This window comes from Ranitomeya imitator, chromosome 7 (genome assembly GCF_032444005.1).
Source record: "Ranitomeya imitator isolate aRanImi1 chromosome 7, aRanImi1.pri, whole genome shotgun sequence".
In the NCBI taxonomy this organism is placed as follows: domain Eukaryota; kingdom Metazoa; phylum Chordata; class Amphibia; order Anura; family Dendrobatidae; genus Ranitomeya; species Ranitomeya imitator.
In genome coordinates this window covers 198,630,693-198,657,247 of record NC_091288.1, presented here as the reverse complement: position 1 = coordinate 198,657,247, position 26,555 = coordinate 198,630,693, and the positions used below count along the sequence as shown (strand labels likewise).

The following is a 26,555-nucleotide window of genomic DNA, read 5'->3' as shown; positions in this document are numbered from 1 at the left end:
AGATGGATTTGGATAACATAAAATGTTCCCTGCCGAAATACAGCGATTATGTACACGAGACTCCCCGGTCACTGCTGCAGGACGTCAAAGCCACCTTATGGGGGGAAGAAATGCACGATGCAGATTGCTACTGATGCGGAAGTTTAAGGGACTTTTCTGCTGCAGATCTCATTGCGGAAATGCCTTTTGTGCTGTGATTTGTAGTGGATCCAACCTGTTTTTTTCCTACAGTGTCCTACTGGGACCCAGAAGCCCTCCTGGCCATCCGACAGCTACTCAGGCCCCAATTTCGAAGAAGCACGTCCTGGTTATAAGAAAGCAAATGCCTTTGGCACTATAGAGGGTGATGTAGTAGGGATTATTTTTCTATTTTGGTTTGCTTCCAGTACAGTTTTCACATTAAATCAGAACAATTAAAGAAAACAAACAAAAAAAAAACACGGCACATTCCTGTAATTTTGAATTAAAGCATAACATTTTATATAAACAATGCATAAAAATGTGTCTTTCTGGGTTGTGATTGGTACATGAGGTAATGGCATAAATTAACATTCAATCACCTGATGTTGATATGATGAAAAATCTCTCCTAATTTCACTTGCTGCTTTCAACCGTGTATTGGGATTAACTGTGGGGGCATCATACATTGTGGAGAGTATGATCCACTCTGATCTGGCATGGTCATGACAATAGTCGGGATACCTGCCGCTACAGGGAAGGAAATTGTATATAATAAAGAAGCTGGAAAAATAATTGCAGATCTGTACAATGGGCGGGAAATTCAAACTTCCCAACAGTTCTGTGTTCAGCCAATCAGCAGAGGAAGGGAGGAGCTAATGATTCTGTAAGCCCCGCCCCGGATAGTAGTAGAACACAATGTTAGTAGAACACTCATCGGTGCCGAATTTACGCTCCGAATACTGAATAGTCGAAAACTACCATCGGCCAAATAATTGTGGGGAATGGTAATTCTGACCCTGATCCGCAGTTCGGTAACGTCCTCTGATGCCGTTTTTGGGCGGATGGTTCTGTCGCTGCTTTTGGTTGTGAGACCTATTTGCAAATCCTGTTTTGTACCCGACGGATTCCGTGTGTGTATGATCTGGGAGTAGGGTCTCTTTAACCATATTCCCACACATTCAGTTTCCGAAGGATATCCTGACGTGGAAAGGCTTATTGGAAGCAGATCTCTCTACAGCTCTAATCAGGGGGTGTTCCGGGCGGTTTCCAAATGTAGGTTAATATTCTGTCTAGACATTTAAGATCCTGTTCTTATTGGGCGCTGATTGATTAGTATCCGGCTCAGCGTCTCTGCAGGGCAAAATATCCCCTGTGCGGCTGCCTGTAGTACCGGCCTCAGCCTGGGACGTGCTAGTTGTATGCTCCCGGGTCCTGACATACTGGGGCCGTGTCTGCTCCCCCGTCTTTCACCGCGGACTTCGGGTGATGCGGTTTCTTCTCATTGACCTACAAAGATAACATGGATTCATGGGGGATATATATCCGCACTGGGCCGCAGTGATAATTTCCTGATCAGATCCGTGTACAGGGAATGTGGCTGTAAGAGGCAGCTGGATAGATGGACGCCCTGTGTACCGGGTACGGAGGCTCCTGTGTGATGACCAAGTCCTGGACACTAATGTGTCGGATGGATGTCGCCTCTGAAGACTATTATAACCTCCTCAGAATAATAATGGCGACTGATCCCCGTGTTTGGGGGCAGACAGTTGGGAGGACAGGACCCGGTATTATCAGCGGGGTAGAGCTGCTCCCACCGGTATACACAGCGATCGCCGCTCCAGCAGAGGGGCCGGTAATAATCCGACGGACAAAGAAAAGCGATTGAGCGGGAAATTCAAAACCAGCAACGGATCTGTAATCAGCCAATGAGCGAGAGGCATCCACAGGCGCCGACCAATCCCAGATACAGGAACATCCGCCCCCATTAACTCCTTAGTGTCCGTGTGTGCTGACCCCCACTACTCACTCGCTTTATAGAAGCGGCGACTTCCCCCACCCGAGACCCGGCAGCGTCACATCAGGCTCCGGGCAGAACATAGGAGACTTGTCTCAGTCAGGCTGTGATAGGATCAGCGCGGACACCACAGGGGATCTGCACAGGATAATACGCGGGTGAGTGAGGAGCCGCCTCCTGTGCAGATGGAGCGGAGGAGAAACACTGACAGGGATTAACCCCTCACCCGCCAGACTGTCAGTGCAAATTGAGTGTCGCTCGCAGAACTCAGCCTCGGAATAATCTGCAGATAGCTGGAAATTAGCCCTTATTGAAGGAGGACTTTGTGCAGTGATTGGGACAGATAATGGCCGTTTCCTCGTAGATCCAGGAAGCGGCTAGTCTGCTGTGCCAGGACTGTAAACTCCGCTCCTCCACATCTGTCCACACACTCAAAGGCTCTTCTAAGAGCCCCCACATCCTCCTCCTAAGAGCCGCACCGCTGATCACACTGATGGTTCACACTGCACCAGGCGGTATATAGAGGTCACTATACACGATCCGTGCTCCACTGTACTGCGGTCACCACAGAGCAGAGATTCGTGGCTGAAGTGACTGATCCGGCTTCATGTTACTGAGATCACACACAGGAGGGATAAGTGCAGTTTATACAGGGGACACAGCTCCTGAGGGAAGCCGGCTCTTCCTAGAAAACTGGGTGCGGCTACTACCGAAACATCTCACTGAATTCACAGGGTTTGCAGTCCTGGCACAGCTGACTAGCTGGGGTTTCCAGCACCATCTGGAGATATTACTGCACTATACGGAGTGTAACATGTCGGGCGGTGTACTGTAACTGCCTGCATAATGTGGCACAGTCATTTGTCAGTAGGTTGCAGTATATGGGGGTACTCTGCACTATTCAGATGAATAACAGCACTATGAAGGGTAAATAGAACATGAACACATACAGCGCTATATGAGGGTGCACTGCGGTATATGGAGCTTCACAGCACTATTTAGATGTATAGAGCATTATACAGGGTTTTACATCGCTATACAGCATCCCCGCTGCAAAGATGAAGCAATGATTTGGGAAACCACCAATCAGCTGCAGTGGGCGGAGCGTCTAACGTTCTCGTTGGTCACATGACTTCATCACCCAATAGAACGGCGGTCTGACAGCAGTGCTCATCTGCATGGCCGGGCTATAAATTCCGCCGCTCTTGGAGGCGCAGGATCATTATTCTTCTCACTTGTGCTGAGACCGGTTTGTTGTTATCATGCCTGATCCCGCCAAGTCTGCGCCTGCGCCCAAGAAGGGCTCCAAGAAAGCCGTGACTAAGACTCAGAAGAAGGACGGCAAGAAGCGGAGGAAGAGCAGGAAGGAGAGCTACGCCATCTACGTGTACAAGGTGCTGAAGCAGGTCCACCCCGACACCGGCATCTCCTCCAAGGCCATGGGCATCATGAACTCTTTCGTCAACGACATCTTCGAGCGCATCGCAGGGGAAGCCTCCCGCCTGGCTCACTACAACAAGCGCTCCACCATCACCTCCCGGGAGATCCAGACCGCCGTGCGCCTGCTGCTGCCCGGAGAGCTGGCCAAGCACGCCGTGTCCGAGGGCACCAAGGCCGTCACCAAGTACACCAGCGCCAAGTGATCGGCTCCGTGCTCCGCTCCTCACCCCAAAGGCTCTTCTAAGAGCCACCCACACCCTCCCTATAAGAGCCACCTACACCCTCACTATAAGAGCCACCCACACTGCTCCGGTGTCCTCTCCCGTCTCCCCGAGGTGTCTGCTCGCTCCGCCCGGGGCTCTGCGCCTGGTGACGAGGGAGATGGTGAGGAAATCTCAGGAATAATCTGGGCATTGCTCAGCGAGTTGATGTGTATTCAGGGACTTCTTATTTAACTCCTTGCTGCACAGATCTCGGCATTCTGGGGTCTCGTTTATTAGTTCATTACTCTCGTTTCTCAGGTAACAGGAGCCATTTGTGGTGGAGTTGATCTAGAGCCTAATCTGGATTCTTTTTACAGTGTAAGTGACGTCATTACATTTAGAAGCGGCGGGAAATTCAAACCCCCAACCGTCCTGTGTTCAGCCAATCAGCAGAGGGAGGAGCTAATGTTTCCAATGGTAACACGTTTACGGTTCCCGCTTTTTTCCGTCTTTTGTCTTCATATAACACGTGGTCCCAGGACCGATATCGGGAAATCTGCTTGTGTTGAGCGATCATTGGTCTCTTACATCCCACACAGGAATCTGCAGATTTCCAGGTTAGCGGCGCTGTATCCGCTCCGGTTTCCTCTCATGGATATAGAGAATGATTCGTGTTCTCCACATGCTGTGATGTTCCCGTGTGTCTGACCTGGAGACGATCAGATCGTCCCTTTCCCGTCACAATCCGTATTGTGGAGACGATATACTGGTCAGGGACATATCCTACAAGAGACATTTCAGGGAAGACCAATTCTGCCCTTCCCAGCAGATCCCACCATGTCTCCCCATTACAGATCAGTCCTACGGCTGCAGGCAGGAGGTCTGTGATGGGAAATGTAGGATCATGTGTAGAAGATTGCGGAGTGTCCCTGCTCAGAACATTACCCTGTGGTGTCAGGATCTCACAGGTCAGGCAGTTACATTATCGGCCGTCACATCCTCCTCACAGGATCCCTGCTCAGTTACTGATCGTCCTTCTGTTCTATCACTTTTCTTCCCCCGCTTCATCTAGTGTCAGGACTGGCGGCTCTCGGGCAATATTATTATTTATTATTATAGCGCCATTTATTCCATGGCGCTTTACATGTGAGGAGGGGTATACATAATAACAGGTACAATGATCTTGAACAATACAAGTCATAACTGGTACAGGAGGAGAGAGGACCCTGCCCACGAGGGCTCGCAATCTACAATGGATGGATGAGGATACAGTAGGTGAAGGTAGAGCTGGTCGATCAGTGGTGGTTACTGCAGGTTGTAGGCTTGTCGGAAGAGGTGGGTCTTTAGGCTCTTTTTGAAGGTTTCCATGGTAGGTGAGAGTCTGATGTGTTGTGGTAGAGGGTTCCAGAGTAGGGGTGATGCGCAAGAGAAATCTTGTATGCGATTGTGGGAAGAGGAGATAAGAGGGGAGTAGAGAAGGAGATCTTGTGAGGATCGGAGGTTGCAGGAAAGTACCGGGAGAGGAGGTCACAGATGTATAAAGGAGACATTTTGTGGATGGCTTTGTATGTCATGGTTAGGCTTTTGTACTGGAGTCTCTGGGTAATGGGGAGCCAGTGAAGGGATTGACAGAGGGGAGAGGCCGGGGAATAGCGGGGGACAGGTTGGTTAGTCGGGCAGGAGAGTTTAGAATAGATAGGAGGGGTGCGAGAGTGTTAGAGGGGAGGCCACAGAGCAGGAGGTTACAGTAGTCCAGGCGGGAGATGATGAGGGCATAGACTAGGGTTTTTGCAGATTCTTGGTTTAGAAATCTACAGATCCTTGAAATATTTTGAGTTGAAGGCGGCAGGAAGTGGAAAGGGCTTGGATATGAGGTTTGAAGGAGAGATGAGTGTCAAGGATTACCCCGAGGCAGCGAACTTGGACTGAGGAGAGTGGGCAGCCGTTTCCTGTAATGGATAGGTTCGTTGGGGGGTTGCGTGTGATGTGGGAAAGACAATGAATTCTGTTTTGCCCACATGTAGAAGTTCCGAGAATGTGGAGGGGAACAACGAATCATGGGAGAAATATCCCAATACAATTGCAGGATAGGATCCTCTAGCACTAGATGTAATAATGTAAAACGAATGCCATAGATCTCATAGGGTTAATATGACGTGAGATAAAACCACTGCAGTGCAGAGAGATCCGATCACAAGTCTGACTGTAAGATGCCCCAAGTACTGGTGACTCCCATCACAGCACAAATGCGGTTTCTTCTTATTGATATATAAAATAAATAGAACACGGATTTACAGGGAAATGGGCTGTACAGTAATATTCTCCTGATCAGATCCGTGTGGGGTGAATAGGGCAGCGAATATTCACAGGGAATGTGGCTGTCTGAGGCAGCTGGATAGATGGACGCCCTGTGTACCGGGTACGGAGACTCCTATGTGATGACCACGTCCCGGACACTAATGTTTCGGATGGATGGCGCCTATGAAGGTTATTATAACCTCCCCAGAGTAATAATGGCGACCGATCCCCGCCCGTGTTTGGGGGCATGAACAAGGATAATGGTGTGCACTCAGGTCAAGGACACGGAGGTGCTGGTAAAACAGACCGTGTGGTCAAGTTAATAGTAGAAGAAAAAATACCGCACACTCGAAACTGGTATGATGCAAAAGGTATATGCCAGATTTATTCACGAAAACAAGTCAACAATTGCCACTGTGATAATTCGTAGATAGAAACCCGACGTTTCGACCCTCCCGGGTCTTATTCATGGGGTTACTAGGAAAGCAAATAAACAGTATAAGTAACTGTATGTGACATAACATTATATGTAATAGAAAACGAATAAGAACAAAAAAGACAAAATAATAAACATACACCAAAATATAAAATATAATATGTACAATATTTACAAGGCAACCAGAGGCGATGAAGGGAATACTGTCCGGAGCAGCGAAAAGTAAGAGTCTGTGGATGCCAATGTAGAAGATAGTTGTGTTTCAATTGCTCTAATACTGTCCTTTGTTTCCGTAATAGCCTTTTGTAGAAATTCAATGGTCAGAATAATGATGTCTAAAGAACATTTATTTAGTATTCTCTTGTATTTGTCACAGTAATCGGGATCTTCAGAAAAAAGTGTTGGGCGCAGGTTGCACCTAAGACCTCTCGGGATCTTGCCCTGTTTATGATGTTCTGCCAAAGTTATGCAGTGTAAATCATATGAGATTAATTTTCGTCGCTCCTTCTCGTAGTCCCTCGTCCTCAACTCATGGGGAGGGGTTTTCAAGAATTCACTTGAGTTTGAAACTTGCGATAAGATGCTGGAACTGGTTGCGTCGTCGTATGCGAAGATGTCAGACGTCATCTGGTAAACCGGTGCTACACCAAGCAAAAAATCACATGAACAAGGATAATGGTGTGCACTCAGGTCAAGGACACGGAGGTGTTTGGGGGCAGACAGCTGGGATGACAGGACCCGGTATTATCAGCGATCGCCGCTCCAGCAGAGGGGCCGGTAATAAACCCGACGGACAAAGAGCAGAAACTGAGCGGGGAATTCAAAACCAGCAACGGATCTGTAATCAGCCAATGAGCGAGAGACATCCGCAGGCGCCGACCAATCCCAGATACAGGAATATCCGCCTCCATTTAACTCCTCAGTGTCCGTGTGTGCTGACCCCCCACTACACACTCGCTTTACAGAAGCGGCGACTTCCCCCACCCGAGACCCGGCAGCGTCACATCAGGCTCCGGGCAGAACATAGGAGACTTGTCTCAGTCAGGCTGTGATAGTATAAGCGCGGACACCACAGGGGATCTGCACAGGATAATAAGCGGGTGAGTGAGGAGCCTCCTCCTGACAGGAATTAACCCCTCACCCGCCAGACTGTCAGTGCAATATATGGCTGATAGAAGACACAAGTCCAACAAGTGCAAACAACAAGTCAACAGAATATTTCTGCATTTCCTTCTGCTCCAGGACAGATATCTGTTTTCACCCCTTATCTATTCTGTCCAAAGCGAACGTTTTCTATTGGGTGAGAAACTCATTTGAGCAAGGAGCAATAATAAGCTCCGCCCTCTGTAGCTCATTGGTGGATCTCCAATACTCTTCTCCATTTTCATCTTCAGATCCGTCCAACGACAGGAGAGGAGGGCGGAGCAACGGACTATATAAGGCGACACAGCACAGACTCTTCTCTACACGATTTTCCGTCATTAGTTATCGGCATCATGTCTGGACGCGGCAAACAAGGAGGAAAGGTCCGTGCTAAGGCCAAGACCCGCTCATCCCGGGCAGGACTGCAGTTCCCAGTCGGTCGTGTGCACAGGCTTCTCCGCAAGGGCAACTACGCTGAGAGAGTCGGCGCCGGCGCTCCGGTCTATCTGGCCGCTGTGCTGGAGTATCTGACCGCTGAGATCCTGGAATTGGCCGGCAATGCTGCCCGGGACAACAAGAAGACCCGCATCATCCCCCGTCACCTGCAGCTGGCGGTGCGCAATGACGAGGAGCTGAACAGGCTGCTGGGTGGGGTGACCATTGCCCAGGGGGGCGTCCTGCCCAACATCCAGGCCGTGCTGCTGCCCAAGAAGACCGAGAGCAGCAAGGCGAGCAAGAGCAAGTGAGCGCTGCCGCCAATCTCTACAAAACCAAAGGCTCTTCTAAGAGCCACCCACACCGTCACCACAAGAGCCGGCGCCGCCTATCTCGGGGGTCCTCGCATGAGGCTGATAGTTCATACACCATTGCCGCCATTGTTGGTGCACATATCCACAGAATAACAGGAGATGAATGGGTCAATCCCACATGAAGTCTCAGACCCTCAGGTGGAGTGTCGTCTGCCAAGCTCGCAGGAAATGTCCCCTCCTTAGTGTCTGATACTCCGCGGTGAGGTCTACATGTAGTTAGCAGGTCCCGCAGTAAGGGGGTGGGGGATGGTTGTCGCTATCAGTGACCTGTAACAATCCTCCGGAGATTATGAGCGGGGAATTCAAATTCCCCAACGGATTCTGTGATCAGACAATGAGCGAGAAACCTTGGTAACGCTCAGCCTTCAGTGATGTACATAGTAACATAGTTAGTAAGGCCGAAAAAAGACATCTGTCCATCCAGTTCAGCCCACACTCCATCACAACAAATCCCCAGATCTACGTCCCTCTACAGAACCTAATTGTATGATACAATATTGTTCTGCTCCAGGAAGACATCCAGGCCTCTCTTGAACCCCTCGACTGAGTTCGCCATCACCACCTCCTCAGGCAAGCAATTCCAGATTCTCACTGCCCTAACAGTAAAGAATCCTCTTCTATGTTGGTGGAAAAACCTTCTCTCCTCCAGACGCAACGAATGCCCCCTTGTGCCCGTCACCTTCCTTGGTATAAACAGATCCTCAGCGAGATATTTGTATTGTCCCCTTATATACTTATACATGGTTATTAGATCGCCCCTCAGTCGTCTTTTTTCTAGACTAAATAATCCTAATTTCGCTAATCTATCTGGGTATTGTAGTTCTCCCATCCCCTTTATTAATTTTGTTGCCCGTCTTTCCTCTCCCGTTTAACTCCTTACGTGCCGTTTTCCAGCTGATCTTTTCTTTACCAGAGTATCCACAGATGCGGCACCTTCACCCCAGGCCCCGGCAGCGCTGTGTCCCCCATACACTGCACACAATGTATACGCTTTGTATATACATATACAGGACAGGAGCTGTAGGGAACAGAACCAACACCTGTGTCCCCCCATACACTGCACACACCGGATATATATAAATACATGACAGGACCTCAAAACGCGCAGCCGTGGCTATCAGACCTCAAACAGCCCATCATTATTCTGAGGAGGTTATAATAGTCTTCAGAGGCGCCATCCACCCGAAACATTAGTGTCCAGGACGTGGTCATCACATAGGAGTCGCCGTACCCTATGTGATGACACACAGGGCGTCCATCTATCCAGCTGCCTCCTACAGCCACATTCCCTGTACACGGATCTGATCAGGAAATTATCACTGCGGCCCAGTGCGGATATATATCCCCCATAAATCTACTAATCAGCGCCCAATAAGAACAGGATATTAAATGTCTAGACAGAATATTAACCTACATTTGGAAACCGCCCTGAACACCCCCCTGATTAGAGCTGTAGAGGGATCTGCTTCGGGTAAGCCGTTTAGTCTTTCCACGTCAGGATATCCTTGGGACTAGTCAGTATTCGGAGCGTAACGTTGGCACCGATGAGTGTTCTAACATTACAGCGACATCACCAAAGCAGAGAAATCAGATCCTAGCAGTCAGGTGCAGCCCTCACTTAGAAGATGTGGGTGGCTCTGAAAAGAGCCTTTGGGTTGTGAGGACAGAAGAGAACACAATTAACCTCCGAAGCCGTAGAGAGTGCGGCCCTGGCGCTTGAGCGCGTACACCACGTCCATGGCGGTGACGGTCTTCCTCTTGGCGTGCTCGGTGTAGGTGACGGCGTCACGGATCACGTTCTCCAGGAAGACTTTCAGGACACCGCGAGTCTCCTCATAGATGAGGCCGGAGATGCGCTTGACGCCTCCTCTGCGAGCTAGACGGCGGATGGCAGGCTTGGTGATGCCCTGGATGTTATCACGGAGCACCTTCCTGTGCCGCTTGGCGCCGCCCTTCCCGAGACCTTTTCCTCCTTTGCCGCGACCAGACATTTTCTTCAGTCAATGAGCAAAAACTGATTCCTAAGCCTCAGGGACTGCTCCTTTATATGGAGGAAGAATGGACCAGAGAGAGAACTGGAGAGATGACGCTATCCGGGGCGGGGCTTACAGAATCATTAGCTCCTCCCTTCCTCTGCTGATTGGCTGAACACAGAACTGTTGGGAAGTTTGAATTTCCCGCCCATTGTACAGTTTCTGCAATTATTTTTCCAGCTTCTTTATTATATACAATTTCCTTCCCTGTAGCGGCAGGTATCCCGACTATTGTCATGACCATGCCAGATCAGAGTGGATCATACTCTCCACAATGTATGATGCCCCCACAGTTAATCCCAATACACGGTTGAAAGCAGCAAGTGAAATTAGGAGAGATTTTTCATCATATCAACATCAGGTGATTGAATGTTAATTTATGCCATTACCTCATGTACCAATCACAACCCAGAAAGACACATTTTTATGCATTGTTTATATAAAATGTTATGCTTTAATTCAAAATTACAGGAATGTGCCGTGTTTTTTTTTTGTTTGTTTTCTTTAATTGTTCTGATTTAATGTGAAAACTGTACTGGAAGCAAACCAAAATAGAAAAATAATCCCTACTACATCACCCTCTATAGTGCCAAAAGCATTTGCTTTCTTATAACCAGGACGTGCTTCTTCGAAATTGGGGCCTGAGTAGCTGTCGGATGGCCAGGAGGGCTTCTGGGTCCCAGTAGGACACTGTAGGAAAAAAACAGGTTGGATCCACTACAAATCACAGCACAAAAGGCATTTCCGCAATGAGATCTGCAGCAGAAAAGTCCCTTAAACTTCCGCATCAGTAGCAATCTGCATCGTGCATTTCTTCCCCCCATAAGGTGGCTTTGACGTCCTGCAGCAGTGACCGGGGAGTCTCGTGTACATAATCGCTGTATTTCGGCAGGGAACATTTTATGTTATCCAAATCCATCTTCTTTATGACCCCAGTGGCCCATTCTGGTGGGCGACCCTGCCGGTCCCCAGCACCGTCCCCGCCTGCCATTTGCTTCTCTTTTATCGTTTGCTCCTGGCTGGTCTCTTCCATACTCTTCGGAGGGATCAGTGTCCCCATTGCACAGTTTGGGCTTCACAGCGAGAAGGATTTCACACGCCTTTGATGCCACTGACCGGTCACAGTCACACAGACAAGTCAATAAGGCCGGAAAAAGCCCGACTCATTCACATGTAACCAGAGCGTCGGAGATGGAACCTGAGCTTCTGCTAGATGGCAGCCCTATAGTGTAAGGGCACGTTAGGGACGGTCCCATCTCCAATGTTTGGGACATATAGGAATGTGCCAGATCCAATGCGTTCACCTTCACCTCCCAATCCAAGTCACTGCACGTCATCTCCAAAATCTGGGACAGCACGGTGTCCGAGTCTTGGAGTTTTTGCATGCGACCATTCCTTAGCAAGTTAGTAAACACCTTTACCACCGCCCTCCTGGGGAAACCTTTCATTACATGGGGCACCAGAGCCTGTAGGAAGGACACAATTATTGATTATTAACCTTCCATAGCATATCATCCCGCACCACAGCGGAGACACTTGAGGGCACATAGAGGCGGGTTATCATCACTTGTGCCTTCTCCTTAGCTATAGCTCGAAGTATCGGCAATGCTGATGAGAATACTGGGCCCAGCGATCACTTGGCTGGATATGGAAACGTGGAGAGGAAAAACGAGGATGATGACAGGGATTACAGCAGCACCGCACGTACAGATGGCGGTGCCTGGAAAATCTAGTACATCTGCCTCATTTTGGAGAGGTGCACTGCTGACATGAAGGATTGATCATCTCTCCCTGGAAGAGAGAAGGAGAGAGAGAGATAAAGACAAAGAGAGAGAGAGTGAACGAGAGAGAATGAGAAAGAAGGAGAGAGAGAGAGAGAGAAAGCAAAGGAGAAAGAAAGAGAGATAAAGACAAAGAGAAAGAAAGAGGGAGATAAGTAGAGAGAGAAGAAATAGAGATGAAGAAAGAGACAAGGAGAGAGAAAGATAGAGATAAAGTGAGAAAAAAGAGAAAGAGAAAGCAAGAGAAAGAGAGGGTGAGAGAGAAATAGAAAGGGGAAAAGGGTAAGAGTGAGAGAAAGATTTAGAGAAAGAAAAGAGAAAGAAAGAGAGGAGATAAATCTTTCTTAGAAATTGGCGCCTGAGTAGCAGTTGGATGGCCAGGAGGGCTTCTGGGTCCCAGTAGGGCACTGTAGTAAAAAAAGAAAAACACAGGTTGGATCCACTACAAATTACAGCACAAAAGGCATTTCCGCAGTGAAATCTGCAGCAGAAAAGTACCATAAACTTCCGCATCAGTAGCAATCTGCATCGTGCATTTCTTCCCCCCATAAGGTTGCTTTGACGTCCTGCAGCAGTGACATGATCGCTGTTTTTCGGAAGGGGACATTTTATGTTATCCAAATCCATCTTCTGTATGACACCAGTGGCCCAATCTGGTGGGCGACCCTGCCGGCCCCAGCACCGTCCCCGCCTGCCATTTGCTTCTCTTTTATCGTGTGCTCCAGCCAGTCTCTTCCATGCTGTTCGGAGGGATCAGTGTCCCCATTACACAGTTTGGGCTTCACAGCAAGAAGGATTTCACAAAACTTTAATGCCACTGGCCGGTCACAGTCACACAGACAAGTCAATAAGGCCGGAAAAAGCCCGACTCATTCACATGTAACCAGAGCGTCGGAGATGGAACCTGAGCTTCTGCTAGATGGCAGCCCTATAGTGTAAGGGCACGTTAGGGACGGTCCCATCTCCAATGTTTGGGACATATAGGAATGTGCCAGGTCCACTGCGTTCACCTTCACCTCCCAATCCAAGTCACTGCACGTCATCTCCAAAATCTGGGACAGCACGGTGTCCGAGTCTTGGAGTTTTTGCATGCGACCATTCCTTAGCAAGTCATTAAACATCTTTACCACCGCCCTCCTGGGGAAACCTTTCATTCCATGGGGCACCAGAGCCTGTAGGAAGGACACAATTATTGATTATTAACCTTCCATAGCATATCATCCCGCACCACAGCGGAGACACTTGAGGGCACATAGAGGCGGGTTATCATCACTTGTGCCTTCTCCTTTGCTACAGCTCGAAGTATCGGCAATGCTGATGAGAATACTGGGCCCAGCGATCACTTGGCTGGATATGGAAACGTGGAGAGGAAAAACGAGGATGATGACAGGGATTACAGCAGCACCCCACGTGCAGATGGCGGTGCCTAGAAAATCTAGTACATCTGCCTCATTTTGGAGAGGTGCACTGCTGACATGAAGGATTGATAATCTCTCCCTGAGAGAGAGAAAGAGAGAGATAAAGTGAAAGAGAGAGAATGAGAAAGAAGGAGATAGAGAGAAAGAAAGGGAGAAAGAGAGAGAGAGAGACAAAGAGACATAAAGAGAGAGAGAGAGAAGTAGAGAGAAGAGAGATAAAGAAAGAGAGAAGGAGAGAGATAGATATAAAGTAAGAAAAAGAGAAAGCAAGGGAAAGAGAGGGAGAGAGAGAAATAGAAAGGAAGAAAGAGTAAGAGTGAGAGAAAGATTTAGAGAAAAAAGAAGAGAGAAAGAAAGAGAGGAGAGCGAAGAGAGAAAGGAGAGAAGGAAATAATGAAAGAGAGGAGAGAGAAATAGAGATTAAGAAAGAGGGAGAGAGAGAGAAAGAAGAAGAGAGGGGAGACTGCTCTATATACTGTACACTCTGGTCTATAAATTGTACACACTGCTGTATATACTTTACACACTGCTCTATATACTGTACACACTGCTGTATGTACTGTACACACTGGCTCTATATACTGTGCACACTGCTGTATATACTGTGTACTCTGCTGTATATACTGTGTACTCTGCTGTATATACTGTACACCCTGCTGTATATACTGTACCCTCTCCTCTAGTATCAGTGACACTTATTACACTGCTGATCTGGGCTGTGCAGATGTGATGTTGTGCACTATATATACTATGTACAGCTGTGTTCTCTGTGTAGACGCTGGATTTTGTGTCTCCGCTTTTCTCCCAATATTCCCCTTTTACACAATAGTGGGGGTCACATAAATCCATTAATATTTCAGTTTTCTCCCCGGAGATGTTTATGTGTTTGGTTGGGGAGTCGCAGTGTGCAGCTGTCGCCTCATCAGAGCTCTTCGCACCATGACAGGCCGCAGCGGTCACAGCTTCACACTGGGTAAGACACGATATCAGGCAGGTGATTGCAATCAGCCACCGATGTGGATCATCTACTGGTGTGGAACACGTGTCCCCCCAATCCTCTGCACATACGGGGTACAGTGACACCACAGGTCAGGGAGGTGGCAGTCAGCGGAGGCCGTCGCCTGTGTTACCCTTCTGGGTTGTCAGCAGCTCCAGCTCGTCCCCACATCGTACAATCAGCTTCCTGTGCGATAGACATAGGAGTAAAGATCCCTGTGATGGTGACAGGAGCCGGGAATAGGAGGAACGAGCTCCCGCAGCAGATTTATCTCCCCGGATACACAGTGATGTGCAGATCGGGAGGACGGCGGCGATGATCCCGGGATTTCCTCTCCGCTCTTTCCCGGCATCTCTGCTAGTGACGGCTACAAATGGCCGGTGGAGATGTTGGAGAAGGGGAGGCGACGGAGGAATCGCGCTCTGCTGTCCGGTGTTAGCCGGTAAAGGGCTTTTATCCCGGGCAGGGAAGCACAAGGGGAGAGCGGAGCTTCACTCGGACTCAGCTGGGAGGGGGCGGGGCCTGTGTCCAGTGTCAGCCAATAGAAGCTCAGGACGGTGCTGCTCAGCAGCCAATCAGTGCGCAGTAAGCCTGTACATATAACAGGCGCCTCCAGCTCCGGCCTCAGTGCTTTCCTTCCTATCAGGAAATATTTTCATTTTGTTTTTCCGCAGCACATGATGGCAGAGACCGCGCCAGCCGCCGCTCCCCCTCCCGCAGAACCGGCCGCCAAATCCAAGAAGCAGCCGAAGAAATCTGCTGCCAAGAAGAGCAATAAACCTTCCGGCCCCAGCGTCTCCGAGCTGATCGTGAAAGCCGTGTCCGCCTCCAAGGAGCGCAGCGGGGTGTCTCTGGCCGCCCTGAAGAAGGCTCTGTCTGCTGGAGGATACGATGTAGAGAAGAACAACAGCCGCCTGAAGCTGGCCGTCAAGGCTCTGGTCACCAAGGGCGCCCTCCTCCAGGTGAAAGGCAGCGACGCCTCCGGGTCCTTCAAGCTGAACAAGAAGCAGGAGACGAAGGACAAAGTGGCCAAGACGAAGCCAGCAGCTGCGGCCAAACCTAAGAAACCCGCTGCTGCCAAGAAAGCCGCCAAATCTCCGAAGAAGCCCAAGAAGGCTCCGACTGCGGCCAAGAAGAGCCCGAAAAAGGCCAAGAAGCCCGCAGCGGCCAAGAAAGCGGCCAAGAGCCCCAAGAAGCCGAAAGCCGCTCCCAAGCCCAAGAAGGTGACGAAGAGTCCGGCGAAGAAGGCGGCCAAACCCGCCAAGAGTCCGGCTAAGAAGGCTGCGAAAGCCAAGAAGCCCGCGGCTAAGAAATAAGCTGCAGCCCCTGTTCTGTTACCACAAAGGCTCTTATAAGAGCCACCACCTCCTCCCCGCAGAGCTGTATGATCAGTGCCACCACCTCCTCCCCGCAGAGCTGTATGATCAGTGCCACAACCTCCTCCCCGCAGAGCTGTATGATCAGTGCCACCACTTCCTCCCCGCAGAGCTGTATGATCAGTGCCACCACCTCCTCCCCACAGAGCTGTATGATCATAGCCACCCTCTCCTCCCTGCAGAGCTGTATGATCAGAGAAATCACCTCCTCCCCGCAGAGCTGTATGATCAGAGCCACCATCTCCTCCCCGCAGAGCTGTATGATCAGTGCCACCACTTCCTCCCCGCAGAGCTGTATGATCAGAGCCACCACCTCCTCCCCGCAGAGATGTATGATCAGAGCCACCACCTCCTCCCCGCAGAGATGTATGATCAGAGCCACCACCTCCTCCCTGCAGAGCTGTATGATCAGAGAAATCACCTCCTCCCCGCAGAGCTGTATGATCAGTGCCACCACCTCCTCCCCGCAGAGCTGTATGATCAGTGCCACCTCCTCCTCCCCGCAGAGCTGTATGATCAGTGCCACCACCTCCTCCCCGCAGAGCTGTATGATCAGTGCCACCACCTCCTCCCCGCAGAGCTGTATGATCAGTGCCACCACCTCCTCCCCGCAGAGCTGTATGATCAGTGCCACCTCCTCCTCCCCGCAGAGCTGTATGATCAGAGCCACCACCTCTTCCCTGCAGAGCTGTATGATCAGAGAAATCACCTCCTCCCCGCACAGCTGTATGATCAATACCACCACCTCCTCCCCGCAGAGCTGTATGATCAGAGCCACCACCTCCTCCCCGCAGGGCTGTATGATCAGTGCCACCACCTCCTCCCCGCACAGCTGTATGATCAGTGCCACCAACTCCTCCCCGCAGAGCTGCATGATCAGAGCCACCACCTCCTCCCCGCAGAGCTGTATGATCAGAGCCACCACCTCCTCCCCGCAGAGCTGTATGATCAGTGCCACCACCTCCTCCCCGCAGAGCTGTATCATCAGTGCCACCACCTACTCCTCCCTGCAGAGCTGTATGATCAGAGAAATCACCTCCACCCCGCAGAGCTGTATGATCAGTGCCACCACCTCCTCCCCGCAGAGCTGTATCATCAGTGCCACCACCTACTCCTCCCTGCAGAGCTGTATGATCAGAGAAATCACCTCCACCCCGCAGAGCTGTATGATCAGTGCCACCACCTTCTCCCCCGCAGAGCTGTATGATCAGAGCCACCACTTCCTCCCCGCAGAGCTGTATAATCAGTGCCACCACCTCCACCCCGCAGAGCTGTATGATCAGAGAAATCACCTCCACCCCGCAGAGCTGTATGATCAGAGCCACCACCTCCTCCCCGCAGAGCTGTATGATCAGAGCCACCACCCTCTCCCCGCAGAGCTGTATAATCAGTGCCACCACCTCCTCCCCGCAGAGCTGTATGATCAGTGCCACCACCCTCTCCCCGCAGAGCTGTATAATCAGTGCCACCACCTCCTCCCCGCAGAGCTGTATGATCAGTATGATCAGAGCTGTATGATCAGAGAAATCACCTCCTCCCCGCACAGCTGTATGATCAGTACCACCACCTCCTCCCCGCAGAGCTGTATGATCAGAGCCACCACCTCCTCCCCGCAGAGCTGTATGATCAGAGCCACCACTTCCTCCCCGCAGAGCTGTATAATCAGTGCCACCACCTCCACCCCGCAGAGCTGTATGATCAGAGAAATCACCTCCACCCCGCAGAGCTGTATGATCAGAGCCACCACCTCCTCCCCGCAGAGCTGTATGATCAGTGCGACCACTTCCTCACCGCAGAGCTGTATGATCAGTGCCACCACCTCCTCCCCGCAGAGCTGTATGATCAGTGCCACCTCCTCCTCCCCGCAGAGCTGTATGTTCAGTGCCACCTCCTCCTCCCCGCAGAGCTGTATGATCAGAGCCACCACCTCCTCCCTGCAGAGCTGTATGATCAGAGAAATCACCTCCTCCCCGCACAGCTGTATGATCAGTACCACCACCTCCTCCCCGCAGAGCTGTATGATCAGAGCCACCACCTCCTCCCCGCAGAGCTGTATGATCAGAGCTACCACCTCCTCCCCGCAGAGCTGTATGATCAGAGCCACCTCCTCCTCCCCGCAGAGCTGTATGATCAGTGCCACCACCTCCTCCCCGCAGAGCTGTATGATCAGTGCCACCACCTCCTCCCCGCAGAGCTGTATGATCAGTGCCACCACCTCCTCCCCGCAGAGCTGTATGATCAGTGCCACCTCCTCCTCCCCGCAGAGCTGTATGATCAGAGCCACCACCTCCTCCCCGCAGAGCTGTATGATCAGAGCCACCACCTCCTCCCTGCAGAGCTGTATGATCAGAGAAATCACCTCCTCCCCGCACAGCTGTATGATCAGTACCACCACCTCCTCCCCGCAGAGCTGTATGATCAGAGCCACCACCTCCTCCCCGCAGAGCTGTATGATCAGAGCCACCACCTCCTCCCTGCAGAGCTGTATGATCAGAGAAATCAACTCCTCCCCGCAGAGCTGTATGATCAGTGCCACCACCTCCTCCCCGCAGAGCTGTATGATCAGTGCCACCACCTCCTCCCCGCAGAGCTGTATGATCAGTGCCACCACCTCCTCCCCGCAGAGCTGTATGATCAGTGCCACCACCTCCTCCCCGCAGAGCTGTATGATCAGTGCCACCTCCTCCTCCCCGCAGAGCTGCATGATCAGTGCCACCACCTCCTCCCCGCAGAGCTGTATGATCAGTGCCACCACCTCCTCCCCGCAGAGCTGTATGATCAGTGCCATCACCTCCTCCCCGCAGAGCTGTATGATCAGTGCCACCTCAACCTCCCCGCAGAGCTGTATGATCAGAGCCACCACCTCCTCCCTGCAGAGCTGTATGATCAGATAAATCACCTCCTCCCCGCACAGCTGTATGATCAGTGCCACCACCTCCTCCCCGCAGAGCTGCATGATCAGAGCCACCACCTCCTCTCCGCAGAGCTGTATGATCAGAGCCACCACCTCCTCCCTGCAGAGCTGTGTGATCAGAGAAATCACCTCCTCCCCGGAGAGCCGTATGATCAGTGCCACCACCTTCTCCCCGCAGAGCTGTATGATCAGAGCCACCACATTCTCCTCGCAGAGCTGTAGGATTAGAGCCATCACCTCCTCCCCGCAGAGCTGTATGATCAGTGCCACCACCCTCTCCCCGCAGAGCTGTATGATCAGAGCCACCACCTACTCCCCTCAGACCTGTATGATCAGAGCCATAACCTCCTCCTCCCTGCAGAGCTGTATGATCAGAGAAATCACCTCCTCCCCGGAGAGCTGTATGATCAGTGCCAACACCTTCTCCCCGCAGAGCTGTATGATCAGTGCCATCACCTCCTCCCTGCAGAGCTGTATGATCAGTGCCACCACCTCCTCCACGCAGAGCTGTACGATCAGTGCCACCACCTCCTCCCCGCAGAGCTGTATGATCAGTGCCACCACTTCCTCCCCGCAGAGCTGTATGATCAGTGCCACCACCTCCTCCCCGCAGAGCTGTATGATCAGTGCCACCACCTCCTCCCCGCAGAGCTGTATGATCAGTGCCACCTCCTCCTCCCCGCAGAGCTGTATGATCAGTGCCACCACCTCCTCCCCGCAGAGCTGTATCATCAGTGCCACCACCTACTCCTCCCTGCAGAGCTGTCTGATCAGAGAAATCACCTCCACCCCGCAGAGCTGTATGATCAGTGCCACCACCTTCTCCCCCGCAGAGCTGTATGATCAGTGCCACCACCTCCTCCCCGCAGAGCTGTATGATCAGAGCCACCACCTCCTCCCTGCAGAGCTGTATGATCAGAGAAATCACCTCCTCCCCGCACAGCTGTATGATCAGTGCCACCACCTCCTCCCCGCAGAGCTGTATGATCAGTGCCACCACCTCCTCCCCGCACAGCTGTATGATCAGTGCCACCACCTCCTCCCCGCAGAGCTGCATGATCAGAGCCACCACCTCCTCCCCGCAGAGCTGTATGATCAGAGCCACCACCTCCTCCCTGCAGAGCTGTATGATCAGAGAAATCACCTCCTCCCCGGAGAGCCGTATGATCAGTGCCACCACCTTCTCCCCGCAGAGCTGTATGATCAGAGCCACCACATTCTCCCCTCAGAGCTGTAGGATCAGAGCCATCACCTCCTCCCCGCAGAGCTGTATGATCAGTGCCACCACCCTCTCCACGCAGAGCTGTATGATCAGAGCCACCACCTACTCCCCTCAGACCTGTATGATCAGAGCCATAACCTCCTCCTCCCTGCAGAGCTGTATGATCAGAGAAATCACCTCCTCCCCGGAGAGCTGTATGATCAGTGCCAACACCTTCTCCCCGCAGAGCTGTATGATCAGTGCCACCACCTCCTCCCTGCAGAGCTGTATGATCAGTGCCACCACCTCCTCCCCGCAGAGCTGTACGATCAGTGCCACCACCTCCTCCCCGCAGAGCTGTATGATCAGTGCCACCACCTCCTCCCCGCAGAGCTGTATGATCAGTGCCACCACCTCCTCCCCGCAGAGCTGTATGATCAGTGCCACCACCTCCTCCCCGCAGAGCTGTATGATCAGTGCCACCTCCTCCTCCCCGCAGAGCTGTATGATCAGTGCCACCACCTCCTCCCCGCAGAGCTGTATGATCAGTGCCACCACCTCCTCCCCGCAGAGCTGTATGATCAGTGCCACCACCTCCTCCCCGCAGAGCTGTATGATCAGTGCCACCTCCTCCTCCCCGCAGAGCTGTATGATCAGAGCCACCACCTCCTCCCTGCAGAGCTGTATGATCAGAGAAATCACCTCCTCCCCGCACAGCTGTATGATCAGTGCCACCACCTCCTCCCCGCAGAGCTGTATGATCAGTGCCACCACCTCCTCCCCGCAGAGCTGTATGATCAGTGCCACCTCCTCCTCCCCGCAGAGCTGTATGATCAGAGCCACCACCTCCTCCCCGCAGAGCTGTATGATCAGTGCCACCACCTCCTCCCCGCAGAGCTGTATCATCAGTGCCACCACCTACTCCTCCCTGCAGAGCTGTATGATCAGAGAAATCACCTCCACCCCGCAGAGCTGTATGATCAGTGCCACCACCTCCTCCCCGCAGAGCTGTATGATCAGAGAAATCACCTCCACCCCGCAGAGCTGTATGATCAGTGCCACCACCTTCTCCCCCGCAGAGCTGTATGATCAGAGCCACCACTTCCTCCCCGCAGAGCTGTATAATCAGTGCCACCACCTCCACCCCGCAGAGCTGTATGATCAGAGAAATCACCTCCACCCCGCAGAGCTGTATGATCAGAGCCACCACCTCCTCCCCGCAGAGCTGTATGATCAGAGCCACCACCCTCTCCCCGCAGAGCTGTATAATCAGTGCCACCACCTCCTCCCCGCAGAGCTGTATGATCAGTGCCACCACCTCCTCCCCGCAGAGCTGTATGATCAGTGCCACCACCTCCTCCCCGCAGAGCTGTATGATCAGTGCCACCTCCTTATCCCCGCAGAGCTGTATGATCAGAGAAATCACCTCCACCCCGCAGAGCTGTATGATCAGTGCCACCACCTCCTCCCCGCAGAGCTGTATCATCAGTGCCACCACCTACTCCTCCCCGCAGAGCTGTATGATCAGAGAAATCACCTCCACCCCGCAGAGCTGTATGATCAGTGCCACCACCTTCTCCCCCGCAGAGCTGTATGATCAGTGCCACCACCTCCTCCCCGCAGAGCTGTATGATCAGTGCCACCTCCTCCTCCCCGCAGAGCTGTATGATCAGAGCCACCTCCTCCTCCCCGCAGAGCTGTATGATCAGTGCCACCACCTCCTCCCCGCAGAGCTGTATGATCAGTGCCACCACCTCCTCCCCGCAGAGCTGTACGATCAGTGCCACCACCTCCTCCCCGCAGAGCTGTATGATCAGTGCCACCTCCTCCTCCCCGCAGAGCTGTATGATCAGAGCCACCACCTCCTCCCCGCAGAGCTCTATGATCAGAGCCACCACCTCCTCCCTGCAGAGCTGTATGATCAGAGAAATCACCTCCTCCCCGCACAGCTGTATGATCAGTACCACCACCTCCTCCCCGCAGAGCAGTATGATCAGAGCCACCACCTCCTCCCCGCAGAGCTGTATGATCAGTGCCACCACCTCCTCCCCGCAGAGCTGTATGATCAGTGCCACCTCCTCCTCCCCGCAGAGCTGTATGATCAGAGAAATCACCTCCACCCCGCAGAGCTGTATGATCAGTGCCACCACCTCCTCCCCGCAGAGCTGTATCATCAGTGCCACCACCTACTCCTCCCTGCAGAGCTGTATGATCAGAGAAATCACCTCCACCCCGCAGAGCTGTATGATCAGTGCCACCACCTTCTCCCCCGCAGAGCTGTATGATCAGAGCCACCACTTCCTCCCCGCAGAGCTGTATAATCAGTGCCACCACCTCCACCCCGCAGAGCTGTATGATCAGAGAAATCACCTCCACCCCGCAGAGCTGTATGATCAGAGCCACCACCTCCTCCCCGCAGAGCTGTATGATCAGAGCCACCACCCTCTCCCCGCAGAGCTGTATAATCAGTGCCACCACCTCCTCCCCGCAGAGCTGTATGATCAGTGCCACCACCTCCTCCCCGCAGAGCTGTATGATCAGTGCCACCACCTCCTCCCCGCAGAGCTGTATGATCAGTGCCACCTCCTCCTCCCCGCAGAGCTGTATGATCAGAGCCACCTCCTCCTCCCCGCAGAGCTGTATGATCAGTGCCACCACCTCCTCCCCGCAGAGCTGTATGATCAGTGCCACCACCTCCTCCCCGCAGAGCTGTATGATCAGTGCCACCACCTCCTCCCCGCAGAGCTGTATGATCAGTGCCACCTCCTCCTCCCCGCAGAGCTGTATGATCAGAGCCACCACCTCCTCCCCGCAGAGCTGTATGATCAGAGCCACCACCTCCTCCCTGCAGAGCTGTATGATCAGAGAAATCACCTCCTCCCCGCACAGCTGTATGATCAGTACCACCACCTCCTCCCCGCAGAGCTGTATGATCAGAGCCACCACCTCCTCCCCGCAGAGCTGTATGATCAGAGCCACCACCTCCTCCCTGCAGAGCTGTATGATCAGAGAAATCACCTCCTCCCCGCAGAGCTGTATGATCAGTGCCACCACCTCCTCCCCGCAGAGCTGTATGATCAGTGCCACCACCTCCTCCCCGCAGAGCTGTATGATCAGTGCCACCACCTCCTCCCCGCAGAGCTGTATGATCAGTGCCACCACCTCCTCCCTGCAGAGCTGTATGATCAGAGAAATCACCTCCTCCCCGCACAGCTGTATGATCAGTACCACCACCTCCTCCCTGCAGAGCTGTATGATCAGAGAAATCACCTCCTCCCCGCACAGCTGTATGATCAGTACCACCACCTCCTCCCCGCAGAGCTGTATGATCAGTGCCACCACCTCCTCCCCGCACAGCTGTATGATCAGTGCCACCACCTCCTCCCCGCAGAGCTGCATGATCAGAGCCACCACCTCCTCTCCGCAGAGCTGTATGATCAGAGCCACCACCTCCTCCCTGCAGAGCTGTATGATCAGAGAAATCACCTCCTCCCCGGAGAGCCGTATGATCAGTGCCACCACCTTCTCCCCGCAGAGCTGTATGATCAGAGCCACCACATTCTCCCCGCAGAGCTGTAGGATCAGAGCCATCACCTCCTCCCCGCAGAGCTGTATGATCAGTGCCACCACCCTCTCCCCGCAGAGCTGTATGATCAGAGCCACCACCTACTCCCCTCAGACCTGTATGATCAGAGCCATAACCTCATCCTCCCTGCAGAGCTGTATGATCAGAGAAATCACCTCCTCCCCGGAGAGCTGTATGATCAGTGCCACCACCTCCTCCCCGCAGAGCTGTATGATCAGTGCCACCACCTCCTCCCTGCAGAGCTGTATGATCAGAGAAATCACCTCCTCCCCGCACAGCTGTATGATCAGTACCACCACCTCCTCCCTGCAGAGCTGTATGATCAGAGAAATCACCTCCTCCCCGCACAGCTGTATGATCAGTACCACCACCTCCTCCCCGCAGAGCTGTATGATCAGTGCCACCACCTCCTCCCCGCACAGCTGTATGATCAGTGCCACCACCTCCTCCCCGCAGAGCTGCATGATCAGAGCCACCACCTCCTCTCCGCAGAGCTGTATGATCAGAGCCACCACCTCCTCCCTGCAGAGCTGTATGATCAGAGAAATCACCTCCTCCCCGGAGAGCCGTATGATCAGTGCCACCACCTTCTCCCCGCAGAGCTGTATGATCAGAGCCACCACATTCTCCCCGCAGAGCTGTAGGATCAGAGCCATCACCTCCTCCCCGCAGAGCTGTATGATCAGTGCCACCACCCTCTCCCCGCAGAGCTGTATGATCAGAGCCACCACCTACTCCCCTCAGACCTGTATGATCAGAGCCATAACCTCATCCTCCCTGCAGAGCTGTATGATCAGAGAAATCACCTCCTCCCCGGAGAGCTGTATGATCAGTGCCAACACCTTCTCCCCGCAGAGCTGTATGATCAGTGCCACCACCTCCTCCCCGCAGAGCTGTATGATCGGTTTTCCTACTTGTAATGTTTTTAATATAACTGATGCTGGGCGCAGTCTCAGGATGGGGGGTTTGTGTGATCTGACGATAATGTGGGAGCTGCACTGTACAGCGCTATACACGGGGACATTTCAACGCAGATACATCAGCTGCGGCAGCGGCAAATGAGTGATCTGAGGACAGACGCATCACGAAAGAGGCGGGGACTTCAGGGGGCGGGGTTACTGGGCGGGAATAATAACAATGACTGGTCAAACATATCAACCCTTATTGGCCTCTTTTTTTCATGAAAGAACCAGTGGAGCGCAGGGGGCGTGTTTCCCGGAGACCAATGAGGACGCGCACCGGAGCATAAATACCCTGCTCCCGCCGCTCCTCTCATCACATCTGTGCCCGCCACGTCTATACGGAGCCATGGCAAGAACAAAGCAGACCGCTCGTAAATCCACCGGAGGGAAAGCTCCCCGCAAGCAGCTGGCCACAAAGGCCGCCAGGAAGAGCGCTCCCGCCACTGGTGGAGTGAAGAAGCCGCATCGTTACCGGCCAGGAACAGTCGCTCTCCGTGAGATCCGCCGCTATCAGAAATCCACCGAGCTGCTGATCCGTAAGCTTCCCTTCCAGCGCCTGGTGAGGGAGATCGCCCAGGACTTCAAGACCGATCTGCGTTTCCAGAGTTCGGCCGTCATGGCCCTGCAGGAGGCCAGCGAGGCTTATCTGGTGGGGTTGTTCGAGGACACCAACCTGTGCGCCATCCACGCCAAGAGGGTCACCATCATGCCCAAAGACATCCAGCTGGCCCGCCGGATCCGTGGGGAGAGAGCTTAGATCTGCCCCGGCTGCGACCACAACACAAAGGCTCTTTTCAGAGCCACCAAATCCTCCCACAAATGAGCCGAGTCCTGAACGGTCTCTCTTCTGCGCGTATTCTCCATATACGGAGCGCGGTCAGGAAAGGTAATAGCCGGCTGCTGTGTCCGATATTGTAGGTGATCAGCGATATTCCAGTTACCGCTCCGCGCATCCTTTATTCTCACCAAGTCCAAAAGTGCGACATCAATTACATGACTGACGTTTTATAAGGACAGGGTAAAGTGTGCGCTGTGCACAGCCCGGGTCTTTGGTGGTGGAGGCGCGGTTTCTGTACAGCGCAGACGTAAATGGGGTCCTAGTGCCGCCTCTGCAGTCTTGCGGCTTTAGGTTGTAATTATCATATATTTGAGTTTTCTCATCTTATCTGTGGCTGGTGCCGCCGGGGGTCTGGTTACATACAGCTCCCTGCTCTGCAGTGACCGGTAATGGCCACCAGTCGGGCACCACGTGTAATGATGAGTGACTGCCGGGGATCAGATGAGTTATCTGTAGATCAGTGTCCTTAAAATGTATTTTTTATTCTACTTTATAACAAGCTGGAAAATAACAACCGAAACTACAATGGAAGTAAAAATCAAAATAACCAACAGATCTAAGCGACGCTGAGATGAGAAGAATAGAGAAGCGGGAAAAGAAGAGCACAATAAGTGGAAAATTCAAAATCTCCAACCGTTCTGTGCTCAACCAATCAGACGAAAGGGAGGAGCTAGGAGCTAATTGCAAAATTTCTACTAGCAATCTCCCCCGGATACGCGTCGGAACAGGTGAATATGCATGGCTCACCCTCCCCCGTCATACTCACCCTCCTGGCAGCGTCTCTGCAAGTCCCTGCTTCTCCGATGGTCTCTGGTGCCGGCAACTTGTTCCTGTGTTCGTCATGGTACCGCTCATTAAAGTAATGAATATGCGCTCCACGCCTGTGGGAGTGGAGCCACGTATGTATTCATTACTTTGTTTAGTGGTCACGTGGTACCACTCATTACAGGAAGAGATGCAGGCGCCAGAGACTATCTGAGAAGCAGAGACCGCGCCAGTATGAGGTGAGTATGATGTGCCAGCCGCCGACCCCCTGGTACAATGACTCCAGTATAAGACGAGAGGGGCACTTTCAGCCTAAAAAAAATGGCTGCAAATCTCAGATTATACTCGAATGTATAAGGTAAATGCCTCTGGCACTATAG

The 26,555-nt window shown here is 52.5% G+C and overlaps 4 protein-coding genes across 4 annotated transcripts; all 4 read left to right on the top strand.

The window, feature by feature from the left end:
* The first annotated feature begins 3,237 nt into the window (after positions 1 to 3,237).
* On the top strand, positions 3,238 to 3,618 carry LOC138645973 (histone H2B 1.1-like). The gene has a single exon (XM_069735450.1). The coding sequence runs from the start codon at positions 3,238 to 3,240 to the stop codon at positions 3,616 to 3,618; it is 381 nt and encodes a 126-aa protein (XP_069591551.1).
* A 3,699-nt stretch (positions 3,619 to 7,317) lies between these two features.
* Positions 7,318 to 8,241, top strand: LOC138645972 (histone H2A type 1). The gene has a single exon (XM_069735449.1). It carries the CDS (start codon positions 7,849 to 7,851, stop codon positions 8,239 to 8,241), a length of 393 nt encoding a protein of 130 aa, XP_069591550.1. The 5' UTR covers positions 7,318 to 7,848.
* A 6,972-nt stretch (positions 8,242 to 15,213) lies between these two features.
* LOC138645971 (histone H1C-like) lies at positions 15,214 to 15,849 on the top strand. Its single transcript, XM_069735448.1, has one exon. The coding sequence runs from the start codon at positions 15,214 to 15,216 to the stop codon at positions 15,847 to 15,849; it is 636 nt and encodes a 211-aa protein (XP_069591549.1).
* Positions 15,850 to 24,888: 9,039 nt separating this feature from the next.
* Positions 24,889 to 25,378, top strand: LOC138645969 (histone H3). The gene has a single exon (XM_069735447.1). It carries the CDS (start codon positions 24,919 to 24,921, stop codon positions 25,327 to 25,329), a length of 411 nt encoding a protein of 136 aa, XP_069591548.1. The 5' UTR covers positions 24,889 to 24,918; the 3' UTR covers positions 25,330 to 25,378.
* Positions 25,379 to 26,555: the final 1,177 nt, after the last annotated feature.

Bases quoted from the DNA above. Each gene is read 5' to 3' on its own strand.
- LOC138645971 (XM_069735448.1), top strand. From the start codon at position 15,214: ATGGCAGAGACCGCGCCAGCCGCCGCTCCCCCTCCCGCAGAACCGGCC.
- LOC138645973 (XM_069735450.1), top strand. From the start codon at position 3,238: ATGCCTGATCCCGCCAAGTCTGCGCCTGCGCCCAAGAAGGGCTCCAAG.
- LOC138645972 (XM_069735449.1), top strand. From the start codon at position 7,849: ATGTCTGGACGCGGCAAACAAGGAGGAAAGGTCCGTGCTAAGGCCAAG.
- LOC138645969 (XM_069735447.1), top strand. From the start codon at position 24,919: ATGGCAAGAACAAAGCAGACCGCTCGTAAATCCACCGGAGGGAAAGCT.